Source organism: Ailuropoda melanoleuca, chromosome 12 (genome assembly GCF_002007445.2).
Source record: "Ailuropoda melanoleuca isolate Jingjing chromosome 12, ASM200744v2, whole genome shotgun sequence".
NCBI classification, from domain to species: Eukaryota; Metazoa; Chordata; class Mammalia; order Carnivora; family Ursidae; genus Ailuropoda; species Ailuropoda melanoleuca.
Window position 1 is genome coordinate 74563988 of NC_048229.1, and position 24797 is coordinate 74588784.

At 43.7% G+C, this 24797-nt stretch overlaps 3 protein-coding genes across 8 annotated transcripts in view; 1 reads left to right on the forward strand and 2 right to left on the reverse strand.

Moving 5' to 3' along the window:
• CMC2 (C-X9-C motif containing 2) overlaps positions 1 to 738 on the reverse strand; it is a 21477-nt gene extending 20739 nt beyond the window's left edge. Inside the window, exon 1 of one of the 6 annotated variants that reach the window (XM_034639417.1) lies at positions 560 to 738. The gene's annotated coding sequence lies outside the window, so the exon portion shown is untranslated. Of the gene's footprint in view, positions 1 to 324; positions 459 to 559 lie in introns of those variants that run through there. The other 5 variants (XM_019798034.2, XM_034639415.1, XM_034639418.1 and 2 more) reach the window with 5 other exon arrangements.
• CDYL2 (chromodomain Y like 2) overlaps positions 1 to 944 on the reverse strand; it is a 324144-nt gene extending 323200 nt beyond the window's left edge. Inside the window, exons 1-3 of the mRNA XM_034639042.1 lie at positions 928 to 944; positions 694 to 818; positions 325 to 554 (exon numbers count right to left, since the gene is read on the reverse strand). Coding sequence (XP_034494933.1) covers positions 325 to 554; positions 694 to 818; positions 928 to 944 — 372 coding nt within the window. The remainder of the gene's footprint in view (positions 1 to 324; positions 555 to 693; positions 819 to 927) is intronic.
• On the forward strand, positions 811 to 23512 carry CENPN (centromere protein N). The gene is made up of 11 exons (XM_034639419.1): positions 811 to 1202; positions 5394 to 5574; positions 6790 to 6835; positions 9227 to 9286; positions 9703 to 9779; positions 16411 to 16587; positions 16900 to 16999; positions 18280 to 18345; positions 19889 to 20001; positions 22519 to 22645; positions 22876 to 23512. The coding sequence occupies exons 2-11, from the start codon at positions 5404 to 5406 to the stop codon at positions 22956 to 22958; spliced, it is 1020 nt and encodes a 339-aa protein (XP_034495310.1). The 5' UTR covers positions 811 to 1202; positions 5394 to 5403; the 3' UTR covers positions 22959 to 23512.
• The last annotated feature ends 1285 nt before the right edge of the window (positions 23513 to 24797 follow it).

The window sequence follows — 24797 nt, forward strand, 5'->3', positions numbered from 1 at the left end:
TGAGATGTGCCCCAACAAGGCCCCCACCTTCTACATGCACATTCTAAACTCCTAGGTGATAATAATAATCATACAATTCATTGTGCGCTCACCGTGTCAAACACTATGGAAGGGCTTCCCTTTTCACCATCGATGTCATGGGTTATACCCATTTTACAGGCATGGAAGCCGAGGCTCAAGGAGGGGAGGAGCCCGCCCCAGATCACTATGCTCGCGAGTGGCGGCATAGACTGCAGCAGAGAGTGAAAGGTCTAGGCCAAAGCATGCTCTAAACTACCAGCGCGTCCTCAGCAAGCGCCTAAGGGCGCAGAGCCCAGGACATACCTCCAGCCCCTCGCGCGGTGGACTGCGCAGCGCACTGCCGGCGAGCCACGGCCACCCCGAAGACCAGCGGCCGGACCGTCCAGAAGCCAAACTCCGAGAGCCGCAGGAGGGGACACGGCGGGGCGCGCGCGAGCAGGGAATGAGGTGGGGGGCAGGTGGGTGTCCCGCGGCCTCCCCAGACACCGCGGCCAGGAAGAGAGCGCTCCTCGGAACGGCCGGGACTGCCGAGACTCACCCGACTCGCGGCCACACCAGAAGGGCTGAAGCGACAGTCACCAGCGAAGACTCCCCATTCAAAGGCCGGCAGTCAGGACGCCGGCGCCGGGCCAGCTCCCGGTGGCGAAGCCTCCCACGCCCTCCACAGCTGACCCCTCAGGGTTTGACCAGGCCCCGCTGCTCCTGGCCTCTGAGGCGCATGCGCCACCCGGCCTGGACGGGCCCATTTCCGGGCGCTGTCGGGGAAGGAGAGCGAGTGCACGGAGGCCCGGCGGAACCTAAAAACAGCAAGCCGAGCCAACAAGCCAGATTTAGGGGGCTGAGATTAACTGCATTTAATTAATATTCTCCCTAACAAGAGTGATGCGGGGACTCAGCGAGTTTCACTTCTGCCGCTCTCCCATGCGGCCCCCTGTGCCCAGGTGACAGTCCAAAGAGAGAGCTCCGGGGGGCGGGGCTGGAGGGCGGCGGGAACTGCAATTGGTGGCTTTGAAGGCGCAACGGGCGGGAAGAGGTGCTGAGAAGAGACACTGCTGGCGATGACGGACTGTGAGAGACCCTCGCGCGGCGTGGGATCGGGCCCTTGAATGTGGCGGGAGCCTAGAGAAAGCCACATCCCAGGCCTGTGGGGCGACTTTTCCGCGACTGCCACACGTCCCAAGGTACGGGCTTGGCGCTTGACCTCGGTTAAGAGGTGGAGGGCTACGGTTGAAGCTGGAATGAGAGAGGGCAGTGACGCTTGGACGTGGCGTCACATCCGCCCATAGTGGGGCGAGGCCTTACCAGGACTTACGTCAGCTCCGGAGTCGCTACCAGTTGCCACGTGACGGGCTACCGTGCTACCCGAGGGTTGGGTTGAGGCTCTGTGGCGAGTTGGGTGTTTTGATTTTTTTTTTTTTAATCAGGCTTGGCTTCGTTTTCTTTTCTGTCCATGTGCCTCTCGTGTTTTTCCTTGTGCTCAAGTGGCAGCTCCTTAATGTAAGAGGAGGAGATCTACAGAAAAGTTAGCTAAAAGTGTTCTTTTTTTTGTCCTGCGTTCATTCACCAAATGTCTTGAACACCTGATACATGCCAAGCACTGTACTACTAAGAGCTAGAAGAAGAAATCAGATACTCACGGGGAATCAAAAGTTTACTCAGGGGTTTACCAATCTTACTGTGAGATTGAGTGCTCTCTTTCTACAAGAAGTCTGTAGAAAGGCATTTTGCAAACTTCACCCAGAATTAAGTATCTTCTGAGGCATTCTAAGAGTGCAGGCTCTCAAAAAAAAAAAAAAAAAAAAGGCAATCTCTAATACCCTGCTCGATACCTCCCCACCTCCCAGTTCAAACCGATGGGGCCCCAGGAGTCTGCATTTTTACAAGCTTACCCACAAATCCAATGTTTTCGATGGGAGACTGGTTTGATACATCAGTGCTGGACCCTGATTTTCTCCCCAGGTTGCTTATCTCCCCAGGCACACTGGTTACAAAGAGTATCTAATTCATTCCACATGTATTTATCATTTAGGGATATAGCCATGAATAGAGCAAACATAGTTCCTACCCTAGTGGCTCAATATTGTAAAGCAATACAGTAATCAATAAGCAAGATAATTTCAGGGGCGCCTGGGTGGCTCAGTCCTTAAGCGTCTGCCTTCAGCTCAGGGCGTGATCCCAGGGTCCTGGGATCGAGCCCCACATCAGGCTCCCTGCTCGGCTGGGAGCCTGCTTCTTCCTCTCCCACTCCCCCTGCTTTTGTTCCCTCTCTGACTGGCTGTCTCTCTGTCAAATAAATAAATAAACTCCTTAAAAAAAAATAAGCAAGATAATTTTAGATAGTTCTGTAAAGACAATAGGCAATACAAGGTGGAGAGATACCTTTAGAATGGGTAGTCAAAATAAGTCTCAGACTAGAAGGCATCTAAGCTAAGATCTCAGTTACAAGAGCCACACATGTGAATGTGTGCAAGAAGAACCTTCTAGGTAGGGGGTAACTCCTGGTACAATAGCCCTTCCCTGGAAGGATCCTTTTGTACTGGAGGAACTCAAGGCCAATGTAGCTGGAGCTCAGAAAGCTGGGGAGAGAGCGGTAGGAGATGGGGAGGAAGGCAAGAAGCAAACACAGGGCCTTGTAGACCATGGAAAGGGTTTTAGTTTTGACATTAAGGGAGGTTGGTCCTGTATCTGGATAAGAAAACAAATCAGGCTCAATTTTCACGTTCTTGATTCTGTTCTCATGTTAATTCAGTTGTTTTTCTCCTTCTACACGACTGCTGATAGTTTGCTTTATTTTTATTTTAACTGCTGTTTTCACTACCTTCCTAAGATCCTGTTGACTGTCAGTATCTTTTGTGGAAGTGGGCAATGGTAATAGATTATATGCAGGGTTCAACAAACACTCAAACGGTAGAAATAAGTCGCAGCCTGGATTCTTGTAGGGGGTACTTCTCTCTTTGTCCTTGCAAATCTCATAGGCGTGGTGGAAGCAGATGAGATTGACAGATTGACTTGTGCCTCTTTTCTTAAACATGGACACTAACATCTGTATGCTCTTTCTTGCAAGATAGGCAGAGAATTTAAATTTAAATTCTGCAGCTATCCTACTTAATCTTCGCCTAGAAATCACACTTGCTTGCTTTTTATGTGCCATATTTTAAAGGGGGCTGGGGGAAGATGCCCAATCAGGGTCCCCAAATGAGGTCAACTGTCATCCTCAGCCCATAGCTTCTGCCCTGAGGAAAGTCATAAAAGGGTTCAGAAACCCCCTTCCCAGTGCCACAGCTGTGAGACAGCCACTAAGCTATGCTCCTGAAGATCATTGCCTTTGTCACTTGCTGAGGGAACCATACCAGATTTGGGGCTCAGGACCTTTGGGACAGTTGAAAAATCTCCCCTTCAGGCACCGGGCAGGAAGAGTGAGGTAGCAGCCCTCTTTTAATTGGTGATACCTTAAAGGAGAAAGAGACTACAATCCTCTTCACCTCCATCTCTTACTGTGTCTTCTAGACTAAGACATCCCACGCTTTATTCAGTGCCTCCACTTGGAGTCCAACAATTAACCTTAAAATGTACATATTCGAGGGGCGCCTGGGTGGCACAGCGGTTAAGCGTCTGCCTTCGGCTCAGGGCGTGATCCCGGCGTTATGGGATCGAGCCCCACATCAGGCTCTTCCTCTATGAGCCTGCTTCTTCCTCTCCCACTCCCCGCTTGTGTTCCCTCTCTCGCTGGCTGTCTCTATCTCTGTCGAATAAATAAATTAAAAAATCTTAAAAAAAAAAAATTTAAAATAAAAAAATGTACATATTCGAAATGGAATATCATAAAAAAATTTTTTTCTTGAGCTTTCTTCTGCCTATACCTGTAGTCCCCCCCAACTCAGGTAATAACAACTCCATTCTTCCAGCTGCCTGGTACAAACATTGGTATCACCTCTGAGTCCTCTTTCTCTCGTACCCCACCTCTAGTCCATCAGGATATCCTGTGGGCTGTCCCTTAAGAACATATCCAGAATATGACCTCTTTACACCACCTGTACCTCGATCCGCCCTCATCTCTTACCTGCCTGCTGCAGCCTCCTGGCTGGCCTCCTGCTTCCACCACCGCCCTGACAGTAACCAGACTGATCCCACCTCTTCTCAAAACATTCCAGTGGCCAGTTTCTGTCAGAGTAGAAGCTATGATCCTTGCAGTGACCCCTGGGCCTCCATGTTCTCTGACCTTATTCCCTCCTCCGTGCCTTCTAACTCTCTCTCCACTCCGGCTTCACTGGAGGCATCCTTCACCCTGTTCCTTGAAAGCCCCAGGGCTTTTGCACTTGCTGTCCCCCCACCAGCTAGCCATGTGGCTCACTCTGTCCTCCAAGTATTGGCTCACATGTCCCCTTCTCTGTGAGGCCTGCTCACTCCGCCCACCTCATTCCCAGCCTGCTCCATTTTAACTACTCTTAGTTTCCTAGCTCTGTTTCATTCTCTCTGCAGCATTTTCCACTTTTAACACATTTTATGTTTTTCCTGTTGCCTTGCTCTCCCCACTAGAATGGATGGGACTTTTGTCTTTATGGTTAAAGATGTAACTATCCCCAATGTCCACAAAAATGCCTGGCACACACAGGTGCTCGGATTTTTTACATGAATTGGTGCATGAATGAATGATTTACTTATCATTACCATCAAAAGATCAAAATACTCTAGCCAGTCAAGGAAAAGGAGCACTAATTCTTAAAACCTCCAAAGCATATTTAAATATACAGCTTAGGGGCGCCTGCGTGGCTCAGCCATTAAGTGTCTGCCTTCGGCTCAGGTCATGATCCCGGGGTCCTGGGATCGAGCCCCGCATTGGGCTCCCTGCTCGGCGGGAAGCCTGCTTCTGTCTCTCCCACTCCCCTTGCTTGTGTTCCTTCTCACGCTGTCTCTTCTGTCAAATAAATAAATAAAATCTTAAGTAAATAAATAAACAAACAAACAAACAGCTTAGGGGCACCTGGGTGGCTTAGTCGGTTAAGCATCTGCCTTTGGCTCAGGTCATGATCACAGGGTCCTGGGATCGATCCCTGCGTTGGGCTCTCTGCTCAGTGGGGAGCCTTCTTCTCTCCCTGACTGCTGCCCCACCTGTGCATGCTCTCTCTCTCTGTCAAATAAATAAAATCTTTTTTTTTAATTTAAAAAATAAAAAATAAAAATAAATGTACAGCTTAAGGAGAAAATAACTAAATCCTCCTGTTGAAACACTCTTTGCAGAGTGCCTGATAAAAGGTAAACATTTGGGTGTTTAACTTACAAATCAAAATCCTGGCTAAAAATATGCTGAAGAATTCAATTAAGTTAAACTTTTGTGTTACTACTTTGTTGTGCTGTTTTTGTTTTTATTAAAGTGCCAAAGAGATGGATGAAGCTCTTGCCGAGTTTATCAAGAGGACCATCTTGAAAATCCCAATGACTGAAATGATGACAATCCTCAAAGCCTGGAATTTTTTGTCTGAAAAGCAACTGCAGACCGTGAACTTCCGGCAGAGGAAGGAATCTCTTGTGCAGGACTTGGTTCTGCTCTGTGAGGTAACAGCGTTCAAAATGATGAACCTTAAGCATCATACTACCGCCTTGGTTTTTTTCTTTCTTCCCTTTTTTGAATCCAAAAGAGATTTAAGGCAGCTGCTAAGCCATGAAGGAATGTGGGCTATGTACCACTCCAGTGAGGAAGAACCTAATTCTTGATTGGCTTCTTTAACTTCCAGTAGAAGGCTTACAAATCAGTAAGAAAGTGAACACCATGGGAGGAAAAACAATCTGCACAAGTTAAAATAAGGAGCAGTATTCTTTTTTTTACCTATTAGATTGTCCAAGATGAAAAAATACTATTCAAATGGGTTGGTTAAGTTGTATGGAAAGAGACCCCCTCTTTCACGTGTATTTATTAACTTACTTGCTTTTTAATTTAAAATGATTTCAGATTATCAGAAAAGTTGCAAGTGTAGTACAGAACTTTCATATTTATGTATATTCTTCCTTCATTCACTTTTAAACAAATACGCTTCATGGCCCAGCAATTCCGCTGCAGGAAATTTATGTGAAAAAAATTAATAAAAAACAAGGAGGTATATATAAGTTTTATAATTGATAAACATTTATATACTTAGGTATAAACATGTAAATATTTATATATAAATAAGGATGTTAAGTAGCCTTGTTTAAAAAACAAAAAATTGGAAACAGCTGTACATAGGAGAAGAGATAATGACACATCCACATACCAAAATATTCTTCAGCCGTTAAAAAGAGTAAACTAGATCTTTATGTACAACACTGAGAAACACTATATAATAGACATACATGAAAATATATGTGTGTAGGCAGTGGTTCTCAACTACAACAGTTTTGCCTCCCAGAGGACACAATGTCTGGAGACGTTTTTGCTTGTCGGACCTGTGGGAATGCTACTGGCTTCTAGTGGGTAGAGGCCGGAATGTTCCTTAACATCTTAGGACAGCCCTCCACCCACAGAATTATCCGACTAAATGTCAGTCTTGCCCAGTCGGGACACCCTGATGTAGAGGAAGTTTAGAAGGATACAGCTGATTTAAGAACAAAACAGGAGTCTGAAGGAGATGAACGAGCTGTAGACTGTGGGAGGAGAGTGGGGAGTGCCTGAACCGAGACACTTGGCAGGAGAGAACAGGCCGGACGCAGTTGCTTTAAGCAACCCTAAAATGTGCTGTAAATGGAGCAGAACCAAACTATCACGTTCACTAAATATGTTATCTTCTCTTTCAGGAGAAGCGTGCAAGTGTCCACGACGCAGCCCTTTTAGACATCGTTTGTGAGTGTTGGTGCTTTGCGTTTACACTTCCCAGTGCTGCTTCCCTTTTTTTTTTTTTTTAAGATTTTATTTATTTATTTGAGAGAGTGAGCGAGCAAGAAAGCATGAGCAGAGGGAGGAGCAGAGGGAGAGGAAGAAGCAGACTCCCTGCTGAGCAGGGAGCCCGATGCAGGACTCAGTCCCGGCACTCTGGGATCATGACCTGAGCCAAAGGCATACGCTTCACCAGCTGAGCCCCCAGGCGTTCCTGAAGACCCCAGTCCCGTTTCATCAGAGATGCTGTTTTGTATGTAAGGGCTCAAATTCTTCAGTCAGGCAGACCTAGTTTCAGTCCCTCCTCTGTCACTTATCACTCTTGTGTCCTTGGTCGAGTCCCATCACCTTGCGAGGCTTAGACTCCTCCTAAGTAAAATGGAGAAAACAGCAGTACCTCCTTCACAGGGTGGCTCGGAGGGTTAAATAAGGTAATGCTTGGAAAGCTCTTAGCAAGGTCACTGGCTACAGGAAGCACATAGATATTTGTTAGGCTTTGTTTCGTTATTAACAGAATTTGAAAATACATTTACAAGAATTTGTTCTTATTAGTGTAGTTTGTTATCTTTCCTCCCCTTCCCTTTCTCTGGGTTTTTCTCTTTGTGTCCTAGTTTTCTTCTCTGTATTTTTTTTAAGATGTTTACTCGTCTCGTCAGGAGGCAACATGGTAGAGGGTCTAAGAACATAGGCCCCAAGGCCAGATTTCTTGGGTTCAGTTCATGGCTTTCTCATTGTCTCCCTGTGAGTCCTGGGGGGAGGCCATTGACATCTCTGTGCCTCAGTATCATCACTTGACAAACCCGTATCGTAATGATGATATCACATGAGGTTACGATGAGGATGAAATAAGAGTCCTTGTCAGTTCTTTGAACAAAGCCTGGTATTTACTAACTAATTGTTATCAATTTCTATTAACTGCTTTCTATGATCTGGTATGTAACAAAAATCAGCTTTATATTCTTCTCCAACTATGAAATAGCAGAATTCGTTTATGCATTTGCCTCTGGTTAAGTCGGTCTAATTTTCAGTGATTGGATTCTGTCTAGACCAGAAAAGGTGGATCCATATAGCTCCCATTTCTCATTAAGTTTGTTCAAATGTTCACTGAGCACTACTATGTGGCAGGCTGTATGCTAGGTGCTGGTGGCTCAAATAGGTTGATTCACTCTCTCTTAAGTCACAGTCTTATGGAGGAGACAGGTTACTTAATCACACAAATGCCTTCTTGCAGACTGTAGTAGGTGCCGTGAAGGAGAACATAGAGGAGGGTCTGTGAAAGCAGAGTGGGATCTGCCACACTAAGGGTTTAGGGAAGACTTCCTTGAGGACATGAGCTGAGAGCCAAAGGATGAGTGGCATTAACTAGGCATAGGGGAGAAGGGAGGTTAAGGAGCAGGAGGGCAAAGGACACAGCACTGGAAGTCTTGGAGCCGGCGGGTTAACTAGAGGAGTGGAGAGAAGGCGGGAAATAGGAGCTCTGTGATGCGGAGGGGTCAAACCGAAGGAGGCATAGGTAGGCAGATGATACAGAGAATTAGAGGCCACTCGAAGGATTTCAGTCTTTATTCTAAGAATAATGCAAAGCCTCTGAAGATTATGAGCAAGAAAGAATCAGGTTCTTGTTTTTTCAAAACTAATTGGTTACAATGCAGAGACAGACCAGGAGGATGGGAGAGACCTACACTAGTCTGTTGGAACATCCAAGCAAGAGAGGAATGTAGCCCTGGTGAGAAGAAAGGGGGAGGGAATGCAGGGAAGTGAGCAGGGCCAGGAAATACAAGGATTAAAGCGGACCAGTCTTGCTCATGGCTTGGTTATGTGGAGGGAGTGGGAAGAGCATGCGTGGCTCCAGTAGTGCTAAGTGCTACAAAGGAAAGCAAAGCGTGGTGGAGGGTGGGTGGGTTTGGGCAGGGGATCGGGTCAGGCCGCTCTGCATAGGTGACCTCTCAGTAGAGACCAGAATGAGGTGCACCACCAGCTAGGATAAGAGGGCTCCTGCCAAAGGGAACAGCCAGTGCCAAGGCCAGTCATGGGGAGCACGTTATCCCTGGTTGGGTGAGTGCCACGTTCTGTGGAGTAGACTCATGTGGAAAGAGAAGAAATGGTCAAAGTACGAGTAAATGCCAAATCTCTACTATATCAAGTAATTCTTCACAATTTTATTTAGTTGTCTGGAGAAAATTTAATCCATATGAAAATTATATTTTGACTAAAAATGTGTATGATCTAATTTGTAAATTACTATTATTTTCTCTGGTGTCATATTATGTTAAATACATATTTAAAATATGTATTTATAAGCACATTACTTGGGAGTTCTAGGATATAATAGTAATAACCTCTTCTTCCCTGTCTCAGATACTCAATTTCATCGGCACCAGAAAGTTTGGGATGTTTTTCAGATGAGTAAAGAACCAGGTAATGTATTCCATTTAAAAAAAAAAAAATTTATTAATCTCTATACCCAACATGGGGCTTGAACTCACAACCCCGAGATCAAAAGTCACATGTTTTTCCAACTGAGCCAGCCAGGCACCCCAATGTTTTCCCTTTTAAATTGAACATTTACATGTGATATTTGGAAATTTTAAAATGAATAGCGATATGTTCCTCTTAAATGTCTCTTCTTTCAAAATGAGTAATTTCAAAATTACTCTTTTGTGGGAATAACAAGAAATATATTTGGTGATGCTGTGTCTGGGGTAGATTGGTATGATTTGATCGTCATAGCTCTTTGAGGTTATGCAAAATCCTTACCTTCAGAGTCTTTGCAGATGTATTTCTTGAACATTGTAGCTCCCTTGATATGTCTTTTTTTCTTTTCACTTTGACAGGTGACGACATTGACCTTTTTGATATGGAACAATTCAAAAGTTCATTTGCGAAAATTCTTCAGAGAGCATTAAAAAATGTAAGAACAAAATTTATCTGAATTTCTGTGAAATTCGATTTCAAAGCATCTGTGCAATTAAAACTTGCTCCTACCATGTTTTTTTTTTATTTGTAAGAATTTTAATTAGTAATATTCCTTACTATTCTAGGCCAGATCACAGACAAATCCTACTTAATTATGAAAACTTTCCTCTCCCCTCACCTGTCAATTCAGGGCCAAATGCTTCTTTCTCAAGAGGAGCTGTGGGCAGTAGAAGCCTCCACGGTGATGGAAATGTTCTACATCCACAGTGTCTGGTATACTAGCTAACAGCCACACGTGGCTGCAGCGCACTTGACATGTGGCCAGTGTGACCGACGAACTAGAACGGTTCTAGAATCGGGCACTAGCCGTGGGTGGTAAGTGGCTGTAGGATTGGTCAGCATAGCAATAGAGCAGACCTAGAATCTTCAGCTGCCGTTTCACTTCCACAAGTACCACCGAGTATCTTTTTTTTTTTCTTTTGAGAGAGAGCAAGGGGAGGAGGAGAGGGAATCTTAAGCAGCCTCCACGCCCAGCATGGAGCGCGACATAGGGCTCAATCCCACAACCCTGAGACATGACCTGAGCCGACATCAAGAGTCAGACACTTAACTGACTGAGCCACCCAGGTGTCCCACCACCAAATATCTTATTGTAGGTTCAGGCAATCTTTTTTTTTTTTTTTTAACAGCCTCACTTACTGCATTCTCTTCCCACCCTGGTCTGCCTTAGTCCTCCTTGCAAAGGAAGACATTTCCAAAAACCTGTCACGGTCACTGTGCTCTGGCCGTCCTCTCCAGAATAGTAGTGTTCTCTCTCCATACACAAACTCCCTGACCTGGTCTTTCCGTCTCCTCAGCTCACCCTCTGTGACTTCTGCCATACTTCTACCTGAGCATATTCTCTCATCTCCTCTCTCACAGTGCCCCTTCTGTGTGAGGTTGGAATCCGTCCCTTGCATCCTCTTAAGCCCCCTGCTTTGCTGTTCTCTGTTCTATGTCACACTCGTAGTCTCTTCTCTACTGCTTATAAATATGCTCGGGTGTCAGTGGAAGGACGTCCACCCCCCGTGCTCATCCTTAAGCTCTATTTATTCTACTGCAGCACTTTTGTGGGGAAATTTTCTTTTCTTGTTCCTGACGTGTCCATTGGTAAAATGACGCTGGCCCCTCTTCAGTGTCCCCTTCGCCTTTCCCTGGCAGGAGCACTGACTTCGCATGAATAAGAGCAGCCGTGCCCACAGGGGCACCTATCCTGGTCTGTTCCTCCAGGGCCGGCTCTGCAAGGGAGGCTACCTGGAGTCATTCTGCCAGTGACCATGTGGGCAACTCTGCCTGACTCTGGATTTTGTTATCTGGAGGGCCACTTGCCTGCAGATAGGAGCCAGTCACCAGTTTCTTGGTAATATGTGTTGGCCTCCGCCTACCAACTCTTTTACCTTATTTCTCAGTTGGTCCAGAAGGATAAGAAAAAGGGGTGGTATTTATTGGCCCCCTCAAAAACCTTTTCAAAAAGGCCCTTTGAAAGGGTAATGCGCCTTTGCCAGCTTTGTGCTTAAGCCCCTTGCATTCGGACTACAGCTCTCGCCTCCATATTGAAACTGAATTTTGAAAGGCCATGGTTCTCATGTGATCTCCAAACCAGCAGCATCAACATCACCTGGGAACATATTAGGCAAATACTTGGGCTCCATCAGACATGGTAGGGGTGGGCCAAAGCCCTCCAGGTGATACTAATGCCCAGTCCAGTGTGAGAGCCTCCCTGTTCAGGGGCACCAGTGATATCACCAATCCCATGGCTGGTTCTCTTTCACCAGAAATGCCAATTGCAAACACCTGTGTGTGCCAGGCCCTGGGCTGCGCCCTTGCCGGTCACTAACTCACTGCCCTGTCCTGATGAAGCAAGGTGGGTCCCACAGTGGCAAGCATCAGAGCCAGGGTTGGAATCCAGGCAGGTGGCTTTGAGCTCGTGCTCTTTACACCTGCACTGAAGGGCTCTCACAGCTCAGCCTCTGCCATGCGCCAGACCTACAACATCCATTTCTCGTGCTCAGGAGGGTCATGCTGTCAGAGAATTGGCAGTCCGACCCTCTTGATCCTGAATCTCTGTCTTCTCCTGGTTGTCTTCTGCCCACCCTAAACTGCTCTTCATCATCTCCATGACTAACTCCTTTCCTTTCCTTCTGCCCTTTGCTAGAGCATCCCCCAGCGTTCTGCACCCAGCCTTCCCCCGGTGAGTTTCTGGGAGTGACTTTAGTGGGAGAGACGAGGGAGGTAGAGATAGAGTTGTTCACCACTTCCCTTTCAGAAGTGAATGAGTTGTCCCAACACCATTGTTGACTAATTTACCTTTTTCTAATCGTTTATCATCGTTGGATTCCTCTGATTCGTTCATGCTTTTAGAGTCTGTGTTCTACTCCTGATCTCTTTCTCCTCATGCACTCCTGGATCCACTGCCTGCCTCTCGGGCATGACCACCTGTACTCCACACTCCAGATGAACTGAACCAATCCTTGAGTTCTTGAACTTGCCATAGGCTGTTCCCTCTCCTTGGAACAACCTCCAGCAGCTGGCCTTTGCACAGCTCATTCCTCCTTCTCCCTCTGGCCTCTGCTTAACTAGTGCTCCCTCAGGGAGTGTCCCTGACCCCCCCCCCAGATGGCGGTTCCCCCATCACCATACTCCTCCCTCTTCCTGCTGTAATTGTCAGTCTTCCTCCAGACCCATAGTCTCCGTGAGAGGAAACCGACCATCCTGCTCCCCTCTGACACGGGCAAGGGCTGAACAAATGCTGGGGGTGAATGGATTGGGCACATTCTTTGCAAACTCCTCATTCCTTTAATTGCTGTAGTTTGTAAAGTATTTTAATAACCATTAAGGCAAGACAACCCTTTCCCTACCCCCAATTACGCTTCTTTACCAAAAATGTCCTGACTATTCTTCAAGATGAACCTTAGAATCATTTTATCAGGTTTACAAAACAAAATGAAATCTTCATCATTTTGAGTGGGGGTCCACTTTAATCTATAAGTCAAGGGTAATTGTGAGCCAAGAGAAGGTATGCCTCTTTTGGGGTTGTTTTTTTTTTTCTTTTTTGTGAATAAGCACTCTTTGCTACTCTGTTCCTAAGTTGTTATTTTTTATTTTATTATTTGAAAAATATTCTTACCATGAAATTTTCAGACATAAAAGGAGAGTCCCATCTGCACTGTGGTATGGCATGTGCACCTGCTATTCTTTAAACAGAGCCTCACTGGAACAGAATCCCAAGCCAGCTGTCCATAAATGGGAATATGTGGTCTGGACCCTTCTGGAAGCGGCCTTTTTATGAAGCTGAACATGACTGGCTAACTCCTCTTGAGAAACACTTGCAACCGTGTCCCTGCCCTGTTCACTCCACACTAGAAGCCTAGAGAGAGCTGCCCTCAGCTGCACTTCAGAGCTTGTCTGTGTCCTTCTCTTTCAGTGCCCTCTTCCCCCATGACAGTCTTCCCTGCCCTTCTTTCCAACGCCAGGAACTTCTGATGTCTGAACCCCACGCCTCCTGCCCCAACCATTCCAGGAGAAGAGTGAAATGCTCCCATACTTCAGTGGCCACATATTTCAGTTGTGAGATTTCCTCTTTTATCACTGCTGTGTTCCAAAAGTTTTTGCCTCCTGAATGAATTTCAGGCAGACTAGTGGGAAAGGCTGGGAGAACAAAGGAGCTTTTTTATCGGTCACATCTTTCTGCTTGAAAGGCCAGCAAACGCCCTCTACCCTGTGTCTTCTCTGTACCCCCTGCTCTGAGCTGGTCCACATGTGCTAATCCCGTTCCTCAATTGACCAAGGACTCCCAGCTCGTCTTCACTTTCCTCCTCATAACTAGCAGCTGACTAACCCCACTTTCCCAAAGGCTGATGATGGTGATGTCATGCCCCATAGAGTCTCCCAGACTGAAAAGTAACTTGCCTGCTGCTGTAGGACAGACGTCTTAAACTTTCTGTGCCAATGATCCCTTTTGCTGTTAGTGAAACTTACAGACCACTTCTTAGAAAATTATTTTTAAATGCTGTAATAAGATACATAAAATTATAAGGAAAACCAACCATGTTAAAATACCATTATTAAGATATTAAAATAATAAGTTGTGCTCCATCATGTGCTTCTTTAGTAACTCAGTAAATCATCTCACAGTAGGTCTAAAAACAACTACTTGCAAAGTAGTGATGGGGGTAAATGATATTTTTGAGGCGGGTGCAACAATTGTAATGCATTAAGAAAATATTTGGGATTTCTACAGACAGCAAAGTAACAGGTCCTAACATTCTACCATTGCCTGCCTTCACAATTGAAGGAGATGCTCAATTTCAGTTAGTTCGTAGACACCCTGGATTCTAACCAGGGACTTCAGGTTAAGAACTTCCTGCCTTCGAACCAATTGGGTAGAGAAGCTGTTATGACAGGGAACTGAGAGCCTAACTGGGGAGCGATGGGTGGAGCCTGTGCTACAGAGGGTCTGATCCAGAGCCTTTGAGAGTGTGTGTGTCTCTGTATCCAAGAGAGAGAAAGAGAGAGATTAACTGTATATCTTACCAGGTAAAACTATTCAAAATACAGTGTTCTTGGAAAACTTACAGAGAAAGAAAAGACAAACTAAAAAATATGTTTCAATTGTAAAAAGGTAGCACATTTAGTCTCCTTTTTATACCTGTATATCATGTAGTATAATAATGGTCATTTGTACTAAGTATATGAATATAGTTAAATATGTAGCAATTCTATGTGTCGTAAGCTTCATTTGATTCCCACGCTAAACTTGTCTGTGATATGTTCAGTAGCTTGTGGATCATAGCCAGTTACAACCAGTTTATGGCCTGACTACCCTGGCCAGCAGGACAGTCCCAGGTTAGCCAAACCACTTAGGACCCTTGGCTGGACTAGTGTCCCAGTTAAGCTTGAACAATATTTATCTGAGCTATCCTCAGTGAAAAATGTTTTCTCCTGGCACTGAAGGATGATATCTGTTAAGGTATCATCAAGAGGGAGGTACTGTTTTCTTGGGAAAACAGTAAAGGTCTGCATTTGGGCCCTACCTCTTCAGGTATCTGAATATCATCTTTACTAGAGGAATGTGAGACAGAATATCTGAAAGCCATCTGGGCCAGGATTATACTGATTCTGTGAATATCTTTTTCTCTTAGCCCGCCGATTTTTTATTTAACATTTTTGGATCATAGGCCCTTATGAAAATTTTGATAAGTGATAGGAAAGTGTACACTTAGATATGTGTGCCCGAGTCTGCATCCAAGATAAGAAGGACACAGAGCTCGTTAAGCTTCTCCACAAGGCTTTACTTCAGTTATTCTCATTCTGGGCTGGAGAGATTACCTGAATATGTTGAGTGCAACCAATTTTCTCCCTCTGGTAAAAATGTACCCTCCATATACTGCATTCAATCTCGATTTTACAGGCTTTGCTTTTGTAATGTGGCACAAAGAGTCTCTTCAGAATCAGACCTGCCCTCTTCCATTCAAGCCAACAGAGGTCCACTGGGCGCCTCTTGGGGCCAAGCGCTGTGCTGCTCACTTGGGAAGGTCAGACACCTCCGTGCACTCCACACGCTCCGCACAGTCTGCACCCCAGACCGGGGAGGGTTCTTTGTCTCATGCACCAAGGGGATATGGGAAAGCAGCCAGATAAAGAGTGGGCAGAGTCGGAATAACTGGCTGCTTTGCTAATGCCAGCAGCCACATTGCAGCTGGCTTTTTCTGGAGTAGGATACAAGAGGGAGGAAGTAAGAGATGTGGGGAAGCCAAGTGCACCTGTCTCAGATGCCGCCTGTCTGGGGTCTGACTTCCTAAGGGAAGCAGAATCAAGGGGGAGCTAAGAATCTAGGAACAGGCTATTAAATTCCAAACCAACTGGCAATCACAATTAGAAGTTGAGAAAGATCTGTGTTTTATCCATGAAATGGAAATGAAATAGAATTTTCTATTTCTTGCCACGTTACTTTAGAGTAATTGTTAGCATCTGAGCTAAATGCATACGAGCATTAGGATTCATATATTTGAGCCCATTACTACATAGAAATCGTACTATCAAACTTTATAGTGCACACTAAGTCTGTGTTTGATGCTAAAGAGTCTTCCTTATTAAACAAGTATGGCATTTGTAAGGCTGCCTTATTTCATAAATTCTTACATGTCAGGGAGCAGTTTTTTAGAGACAAGCCCAAGAAATTGTTGAAAAATTGTGATACCCTAATTGTACGATTTAAAATTTGTTTTCCTTCCCAAAGACTTTGCAAGGTATAAATGTATCTTTCCAAAGCACCATAAAATCCTTCCCCAAAGATCCCCCAAACACTGTCATGAAGAGCAGAGAAGACTGCTGGATCTCAGCCTGTGTGCAAGGATACAGTGACATCCTTCACCCCTAAAGAGCACTTGCTGGTGCCACAGACTTTTTTTTAATGTGACTTTTCTTTTCTTTAAGTAATCTCTACACCCTACGTGGGGCTCGAACTCCCAACCCTGAGATCGAGAGTCACATGCCCTACCGACTGAGCCAGCCAAGCCCCCTGGTGCCACAGATTTTGATTAGGAAACTTAACTCTTTTGTTGTTGTTGTTGTTGTTGTTGTTGAAGGTGACGGTCAGCTTCAGAGATGCTGAGGAGAATGCAGTATGGATTCGAATTGCCTGGGGAACACAGTACAGAAAGCCAAACCAGTACAAACCTATTTACGTGGTGTATTACTCCCAGACTCCCTATGCCTTCACTTCCTCCTGCCAGCTAAAGAGCAATATACCCCTTCTGGGTCAGGTATGGAACCAATTACTATGAGCTACAGTATTTTTGCTACTCTTATCTCAGGGGTCTGCGTGGGGTTAAAGTGCTCAATAAGCATTTTATATAAAATTCCACATGTAATTCTTGATTTCCTAAAATAAGCAGCAGAAAGTGTTCTACAAGTGGGAGCATGGCACAAGCATTGGTTTGGAGCTCTCTGTTACTGTCTTTTCATCTAGAAGTAATATGTGCTTAATGCAAAAATTCAACCAAATATTATATATATTATAAATACCTGGTGATAAACATGGTAATCCTAATAGTCTTGCTAATTTTCACTTCCAGGCACTGACAGTTGCTAGCAAGCACCATAAGATTGTGAAAATGGACCTCAGAAGCCGGTATCTGGACTCTCTGAAGGCTATTGTTTTTAAACAGTATAACCGGGTGAGCCCCTCAGTGACTCTCTTTCAAGTTACATCTCCATGTTCTCGTTCACACATGACTTAGAAGCATCTGAGCAGGTGGGAGAGTCCACCTTGAACAGAAGGAGATCATTTCAGATATTACTGAAGTGGAGAAGGCTTTCAGTTGGTTAACATGAAAGGAAAGCACAGTGTCTCACTTTCCTCTTGTTACAATGGCATTGTGTTTTATACTGTTCACTACTCATTAGAGTTTATGTTACAGATCCCAGTTTCCAAATCAGCTATTCCAATTAGAATGTATTTTATCGTTACAGTTACTTGACACTGTCTTTCAGAGCTAATTATGTTATTCTATTATTCAAGAGAGAAGTAGAATTCATTTTTGTCCCATCAGTCAGGCAGGTGATACCGGAGTTAGAAGGAAAGGAGAAAACATTGGTTTATTATTAAGTCCCACAATTTATTTGTTTGTTAGAATTATTTGACTGCATTGTTTCCTTTAATGATAAGGGATCTGGCCTTACTCACAGACTCAGGGTTATTTTTTCCTCTGCATGGCAACAGTGTGCTCTTATGTTTAGACTCCTGTAGGTGGATTGTTAATGATCTGTGTATAACTTTGAGCCCTTAGACATGTTACACTTATGTATTTTCATCTGTTCTAAGTAGAAAGAAGTGATGGCTCTCTGCAAGCCACTCTTTAAGGAAAAAAATATAACATTGAGTTAGTGGTTTTCTCCCACAGCAACCCCCTCCCCTCTTACCCACCACCCTTCCACCTGTTCTGCTATGACATTTGCATTCCTAGCATAATTCACACTGTCAAACACTTAATTATAAAACATTGGCTGCAAAGGGAAAAAGGATTGAGAGATTGACTTCAGTAGGAAAGTGATTTTTCCAAAACGAGCGTCCGCGAGTATTTCACCGTGATGAAGACAGAGCTATAAAGCGAAGCATCACATTGCAAATCCTGCCTGGGATTCCTCTGGCTTTTGCACTCACCACCCATGCTTCATCCAGATCCATTTCTATGCTAACAAAGTACAGAGCTCATTCAAAACAGACATGTTGCTGGCCCAGCAGTCCCTGCCAGTCTCCTGCTCTGAGAGAAATGCTTACCTCAGTCTGCATGTGGCCTCAAATCTCTTTTTGTTGAAAAAAATAAAGATAAGATTCAACACAGTGTTATGCATTAAAACCATTTATTACTTATATTTCAAGATGTTAAAATTAGGAAAAGATTCACTTTTTTTCTTTCTTTCCTTTTTTTTTTTTTTTTTTTTTTAACCTTTTAAACCNTTTGAAACTCACAACTCCGCTACACCTCTGCAGGAAAGAACTCTGGAGCTGGATATACACAGTACGTGTGTTTTAAGATAAAACTGAAATTTGGAAGCACTTCGTTCCTTTTTAGATTTCTGTCACTTGGTTAAACATTTCAGTCACCAGGAGCTGGATTCAGAACTATCTACTGCTTTCAGAAAAATTGAAAATTAACTTTCTGTTGAAAAGAGAAACTAAGGGATGCCTGGGTGGCTCAGTCAGTTAAGCAGCTGCCTTCGGCTCAGGTCATGATCCCGGGGTCCTGGGATCAAGCCCCACATGGGCTTCCTGCATGGGCTCCCTGCTCAGCAGGGAGCCTGCTTCTCCCTCTTCCTCTGCGCCTCCTCCCACTCGTGCTCTCTCTCTCTCTCTCGCAATCTATCTCTCTAATAAAATCCTTTTTTTTAAGATTTATTTATTTATTTGTCAGGCTGAGAGAGAGGGGGAGAGAGAGTGAGTGAGCACAAGCAGGGGGAACAGCAGGCAGAGGGAGAAGCAGGCCCCCACTGAGCAAGGACACCGACCAGGACTCAATCCCAGGGCCCTGGGATCATGACCTGAGCCAAAGGCAGACTCTTAACCGACTGAGCCACCCAGGCGTCCCTCTCTCAAATAAAATCTTAAATAAAAAATGAATTAATTAATTAATTAATTATTTTTAAGAAAAGGGAAACTAAGCTACCGTAGGTTCCTTTTAGAATTTACTAGATCAAGTAATAATGCTTAAAAACAAAAATTAACTAATAGTCAAGCATTTCTAGTGTGCCAAGCATCACATTCAGTTGCTTATAGGTATCACTGTCTTCATGTTCATAGTAGTCCCCTGAACAATCCCTGTTCATCAGGTAGCTGGGTTTCAAAAGGGTTAGTAGCTCGCTAGGCAAACTTACACAGCTAGGAATCACCAAAGCCAGGGGTGGCATCCAAATCTGTGTAGGTCTGGAGCCCTGGCTCCGAACGTGCTGGATAAACTGCTTCTTGAATAATCAGAGTTGTGACCGTCGCTCCTCCCAGATGGCAGGAGTCTGTCCATGGAAAACCCAGGAGAAGAGAGTAAGAAACTACTACAGTGGACCAGAAAGTTGAGAAGAGTGGTGGGGTATAATCTAGATTTCTAGAAATGAACATTTTCCTATCTCTCAGCAGTGATTTGGCAATCAAATGAAATGGTACAGCAATTAGGAGTAAACATTTTTGTGACTTTGTGCGATGACATAAGAACTGCCATTTATTTCACATTAGGTAAAGAAAGCAGAATATAAATTTGTGTGTGTTTTACAATCACAGTTTAGAAAATACACATCTTTCTATTCATGAAGAAAGAGACTAGACAGAAATATACTAAAATGTTAACAGTGCTTTCCCTTCGTTGGTAGAATTATGGGGGGCTTTTATTTTATTTACCAGCCTGCATTTTGCAACTTTCCTATAACAAGGAATTACTGCAGTCAAGAGAAGAAACAGTAAACGTTATTTTTAGACGACGTGAGCAACTTGAAAGGTTAGGAATGAAAGGAGGATACTTAATGGATGAAATATATTTCTAATATCTGTTGTCTTTTGAAATCTTCCATATATAGTGGATTCACGGATCATTCATGAAAACAGAGTAGAAAAAGAGAGAGTCCAGAGAGTGACTCAAGAAACTTTTGGAGACTATCCCCAACCAAGACTAGAATTCGCACAGTATAAGGTGGGACATTGCTATAAACATGAACTACGAGTTATCCATGTGTTTTTAAGAGAACAAAAACTTTAAGTGGAAAACAGTGATAAGAAACTTTCTTTTCCTTTATCACTTTTCTTCTTTTAATTCCTCTTCTAATTATTGAGTAGAGCTGACACACGATGTTACAGCAGTTTCGGGCGTCCAGCAAGTCTGTATGTTACTCAGCGCTCACCGTGATAAGCGTAGTCAGTATCACTTTGATTTTGTATGATGAATTTACGAGTTAGAATAGACTTCTTCATTGTATTTATTAAGTGGCTCTGTTAGCAAAGGAGACTTTTAGAAATTATGACTTTGCCTTTTTACTTCATCTTACATACTGATTTAGTTATGCGGGACTGGACGCAGTCTGTATTTTTGAGGGGAGAAAATTGTAGGCTGTACCTTTCTAGCCCATCCGTACATAGAGCAACACGTACACGTAGTCAGTGCTCATAAATACTCGTTGAATAAAAGGGTGAATGAATAAGTAAGTCATGACATAGCCCAGCTGGCATCACAGGAGAAAAACCAGTAGCCTAGTCAATACTGCAAACCTAGCTCATTTCAGAAGTGTGCCACTACCCACCAGGAAGGCCAGCTTGAGGGGAAAGCCCATTGTCCCCATTAGAAGAATTCAAGGTTTATATCATGATTGCCCTAATCTAATACTTGCGCTCATATTCCTAACACCCTCCCCCACCTAGTTAAATCCTTTCTGCTTAGCACCCCCCACAGCCATGGGCAATGCCTTAAATCCACCATTGATCTGATCACTCAGGCCCAACACCTGTTTTCTTTGATTTGTGTTTTTAGTGGGAAAAGCTGATTGATATCTTTCACTTTGGGCTCCCTACATGACAGCTTTAACCCAGTTCCTCTGAACAGCCCATACTCTAAGACACTGGTTCCCGAATGTGGTCTCTGGACCCACCATATCAGCATCACTTGATGATGGGTAAGAAATGCAGATTCTTGGCCCCACTGTGGTCCTATTGGATCAGGGACCCTGGAGGGGGGACCCAGCCCTCTGTTCTTACAAGCCCTCTGGCTGATTCTGCCCACTAAAGAGAACCACCGATCGGGAATAAGTAAGAATCCACAAATCTCCCTGTATATACAGTTTAGAATATCTCTATTCTGTAAGTCAAGGTACACATTGATTCATACCTTCTATTAATTTTCCCTACCTTTTCTATTTTGAAAAATGTCAAACCCTCAGAACACTTGCAAGGATATTACAATGAACACCCATTTCCCCTTTGCTTCAATTCACCAATTGTTAACATTTTGCCACATTTACATTTGTTGATTTATTCTGAACTGTTTGAGGGAGCCACAGACATTATTCACTCTCTAAATATTCAACACACTACCTCTAAATTTTAAGAGTCATTTTAAGTAAAAAAAAAAATTGAAATTAGAGTCTAAGACTCAAGTACCTATTGAAGCAGCAGACTTGGATATTTGGTGATATTAAAGGATTGGTAGATTGTTACTAATTTTTTTAGGTATGGTAAGGTTATGGGGGTAAAGTTTTTAAAAAGAGTCCTTAGATCTTTTTTAGATACATACTGAGGTTTTCACAGTTGGAATAGCATCATGTCTTGGATTTACTCCAGAATAATCCAGTGGCAGTGGTCAGTAAGGAACAGAGAGGTGGGGGGTCATAGATAAAACAAGACTAGCTGTGAATTGATAATGGTGTCAGCGGAGGGATGTGCACACAGGCACTCATTATACTGTGCTCCTTACTTTTGTGTACTTTTGAAATCTTCCATAATAAGGTAAAAAGAAATTGCGGTAGTGACTCAAAAGCCGTGACATTTTTACATCAAAATGACATTACAACGGATAGTGCTAATTTGCCATTAAGAATGCAAATGGGATGTGATGAGCACTTGAGTGTTGTGCGCAAGTGATAAATTGTTGTACAGTACATCTGAAACTAAGTGTGTAGTATATGTTGGCTAATTGAATTTAATTTAAAAAAAAAAGAATGCAAACTAGGGAGCGCCTGGGTGGCTCAGTCGGTTACGCGTCTGCCTTTGGCTGGGATCGTGATCCCAGGGTCCTGAGACCAAGCCCCACATGTGCCTGGCATGTCAGGCTCCCTGCTCAGCGAGGAGTCTGCTTCTCCCTCTCCCTCTGCCCCTTGCCCCTTTCATGCTTGCGCTTTCTTTCTCTCAAATAAATGAATAAAATCTTAAAAAAAAAAAAAAAAAAGAGAGAATGCAAAGTAAACGCTCAGATAAAGGTCACCTGAGGGTTGAACTCACCTCCCAGGTCCCTGTGCGTCAGGCACCAAGGCGTTTTGTGTGTTACCATTTGACACACTGGTTGCCCTCTATGTCTGCAGTTAGCAAATTAAATGGCTCACAGCCCCCTTAATCCCTGTATTTCTCGATGACAAAATTAACGAAATGCATAACCTGATTTCATTATAGTTTACTATCCCTGATGACATATTTAGTAGTTATTTGTAAATGTGTTTGTTGACAGCTTGAAACGAAATTCAAAAGTGACTTCAATGGAGACATCTTGGCAGAGAGAAAAGAGCCCCTCCGGTGCCTAATAAAGTTCTCCAGTCCACATCTCCTGGAAGCACTGAAAGCCTTAGCACCAGCTGGTAAGTAGTCAGCTTATCTTACAGGCGGGAAGAATTAACGACACACTGCATTCGATCCTCTCTTTTTGCTGGCTAATTACCTCTGAGCTTTCTCCTGGCTCAGTCTGCTATCCCCTCATACCCTATTTTGCATGTTCTGCTTCTGCGCCTCATGGGGGTCCAGGATCCACCCTCGAATCTCGGCCATTGTTAAACTGACTGACTTTCTTTTCTGTTCTTTTTAATTTCAGGTATTGCAGATGCACCACTTTCTCCGTTGCTTACTTGCATACCCAATAAGGGAATGAATTATTTTAAAATTAGAGATAAATGAGATGTATGTGGTTTTGTAAGCACAGCATCTCTTTGACTCTTGCCTATGCATTTCAGTCAACAGCTAGCCAGATAGCTTCTGTTTTGAACTCGTGTTTTTAGAAATTAATTCTGGATATTGATAGTTCAGAAACATTCACTATAATTGTTGGGACTGATTCTTTCCTCCTCCACTGTGTACCTCTCTCCGCCATATCCTACAAAGCATAGCAATTGTGGGCCTTTCAAAAGTGACAACATGTCCTTTTTCTCACTGCTCTCTCTCCTCCATCCTGGAGAGACCAGGTTCTAATTGCTTGTTTCCAAGGATTTTGTCTGAAGCCTTGGACCCTGGAAAGTAGCAGCGAGAAATTATCCTCAACTCAAAACTTTCTAGGAAGATCATAAAATCAGTCCAGTCAAAGGGTAGAGTTGGGTCCATGATGTTATTGCAGGAGGTAGCATATCAGATGATTCAGTAATATAAAATAGTTTCATTGTAAATATGATACTTTTCATAATCTGTTTTATCATACATTCAGACTCACCACACTATACTGATTTGTGAATAAAGATTGAAAAACTGGTATATCAGTTACTTTTGATGGAAATTGTTCAATGATCATCACTAAATAGCATGTCCTTTCTTAATAACATTTCAAAATATAGTCCCTCTTTTGTTCCACAAAGGATTTGGGGTATAAAAACATATATTACAATGGTGATAAAATGAAAAGGTGAGGCCCTCTGGGCAAATAGGAAAGCAAACAAAAAGCAAGGAGGGCAGAATAAAGCCAAAGATAAAATAGCCATGTGACAAGATACAGGGGTCTCCAGCTGCTGGAAAGTCGGACAATTAGAATGAAGTCAGCCAGTGGTCAAAGCAGAAAAGAAAACACCAATTTGTGAATGAAGATATTTAAAAACTGGTACATTGGTTACTTTTGATGAAAATCAAAAACAGTCTTAATATACAGATATATAAATACAATCAGAGGAGGAGGGCTGAACAATGCTTTATAATGTAATGGTATTGTCTACAGATGACAGATATGTGAAAAATATGTTTTTAAATGTAATTAGCAAATGGCATAGACACTTCCGTTATCTCACAGTGAGGCACTGAGTCTGTCTGGGCTCAATTATGCTAATTTCCTTGAAGGCATACACATGGTATCGAGCATCTGTCCCTATGTGCACACAGGTGGCAGGCACTCTCACTCGGTGCCTGAATGCCTCTGTTACGCCTGCACAGAGGCCCTGCAGGTTCCCAGATGGATTCTCACAGGCTCACAGCCCTCCTTGGTGCTTGGCAGTGACGTGCAATCGGAGCCTGAACAAGGAAGACACTCATCATATATCCAGCCTATAGTGGAATCACTTGAGGCCGTACCCTTTGGCCCTCCCAGACAGAGGCACCTACTTAAGGAAATGAGAATACTTGGAACTCATTATCTCTTATGTACTTGATGTTCAGTTGGCCCTCAGTTCTTCTTTAGGAGGAATTATTCTTTAAGTAGATATAATTTGGTATATTCCATGGAGGAGGTGAGTTCAATTTCTTCCTACGTCGCTGTCTTGCACTGGAACTTCTGTTATGTACTTGATGATCCAGAGACACGTACTGCATTCCGATGCAATCTTGGGAACAGATGGATCAGTAGTGCAGACCCAAGGACCTCTATAGCCAAAGGAATTTATTGCACATTAGGTAGGGTCTCCAAAAATGAATGGCTAACATTTATGGAGTACTTCCTATAGCCGGTGCTAAGTATTTTATGTGCATTATCTTATTTTCACAACAATCCTATAAGGCAGGCAGCATTACTAGTCTTATTCTACTCTGGTGAATACCAGAGCT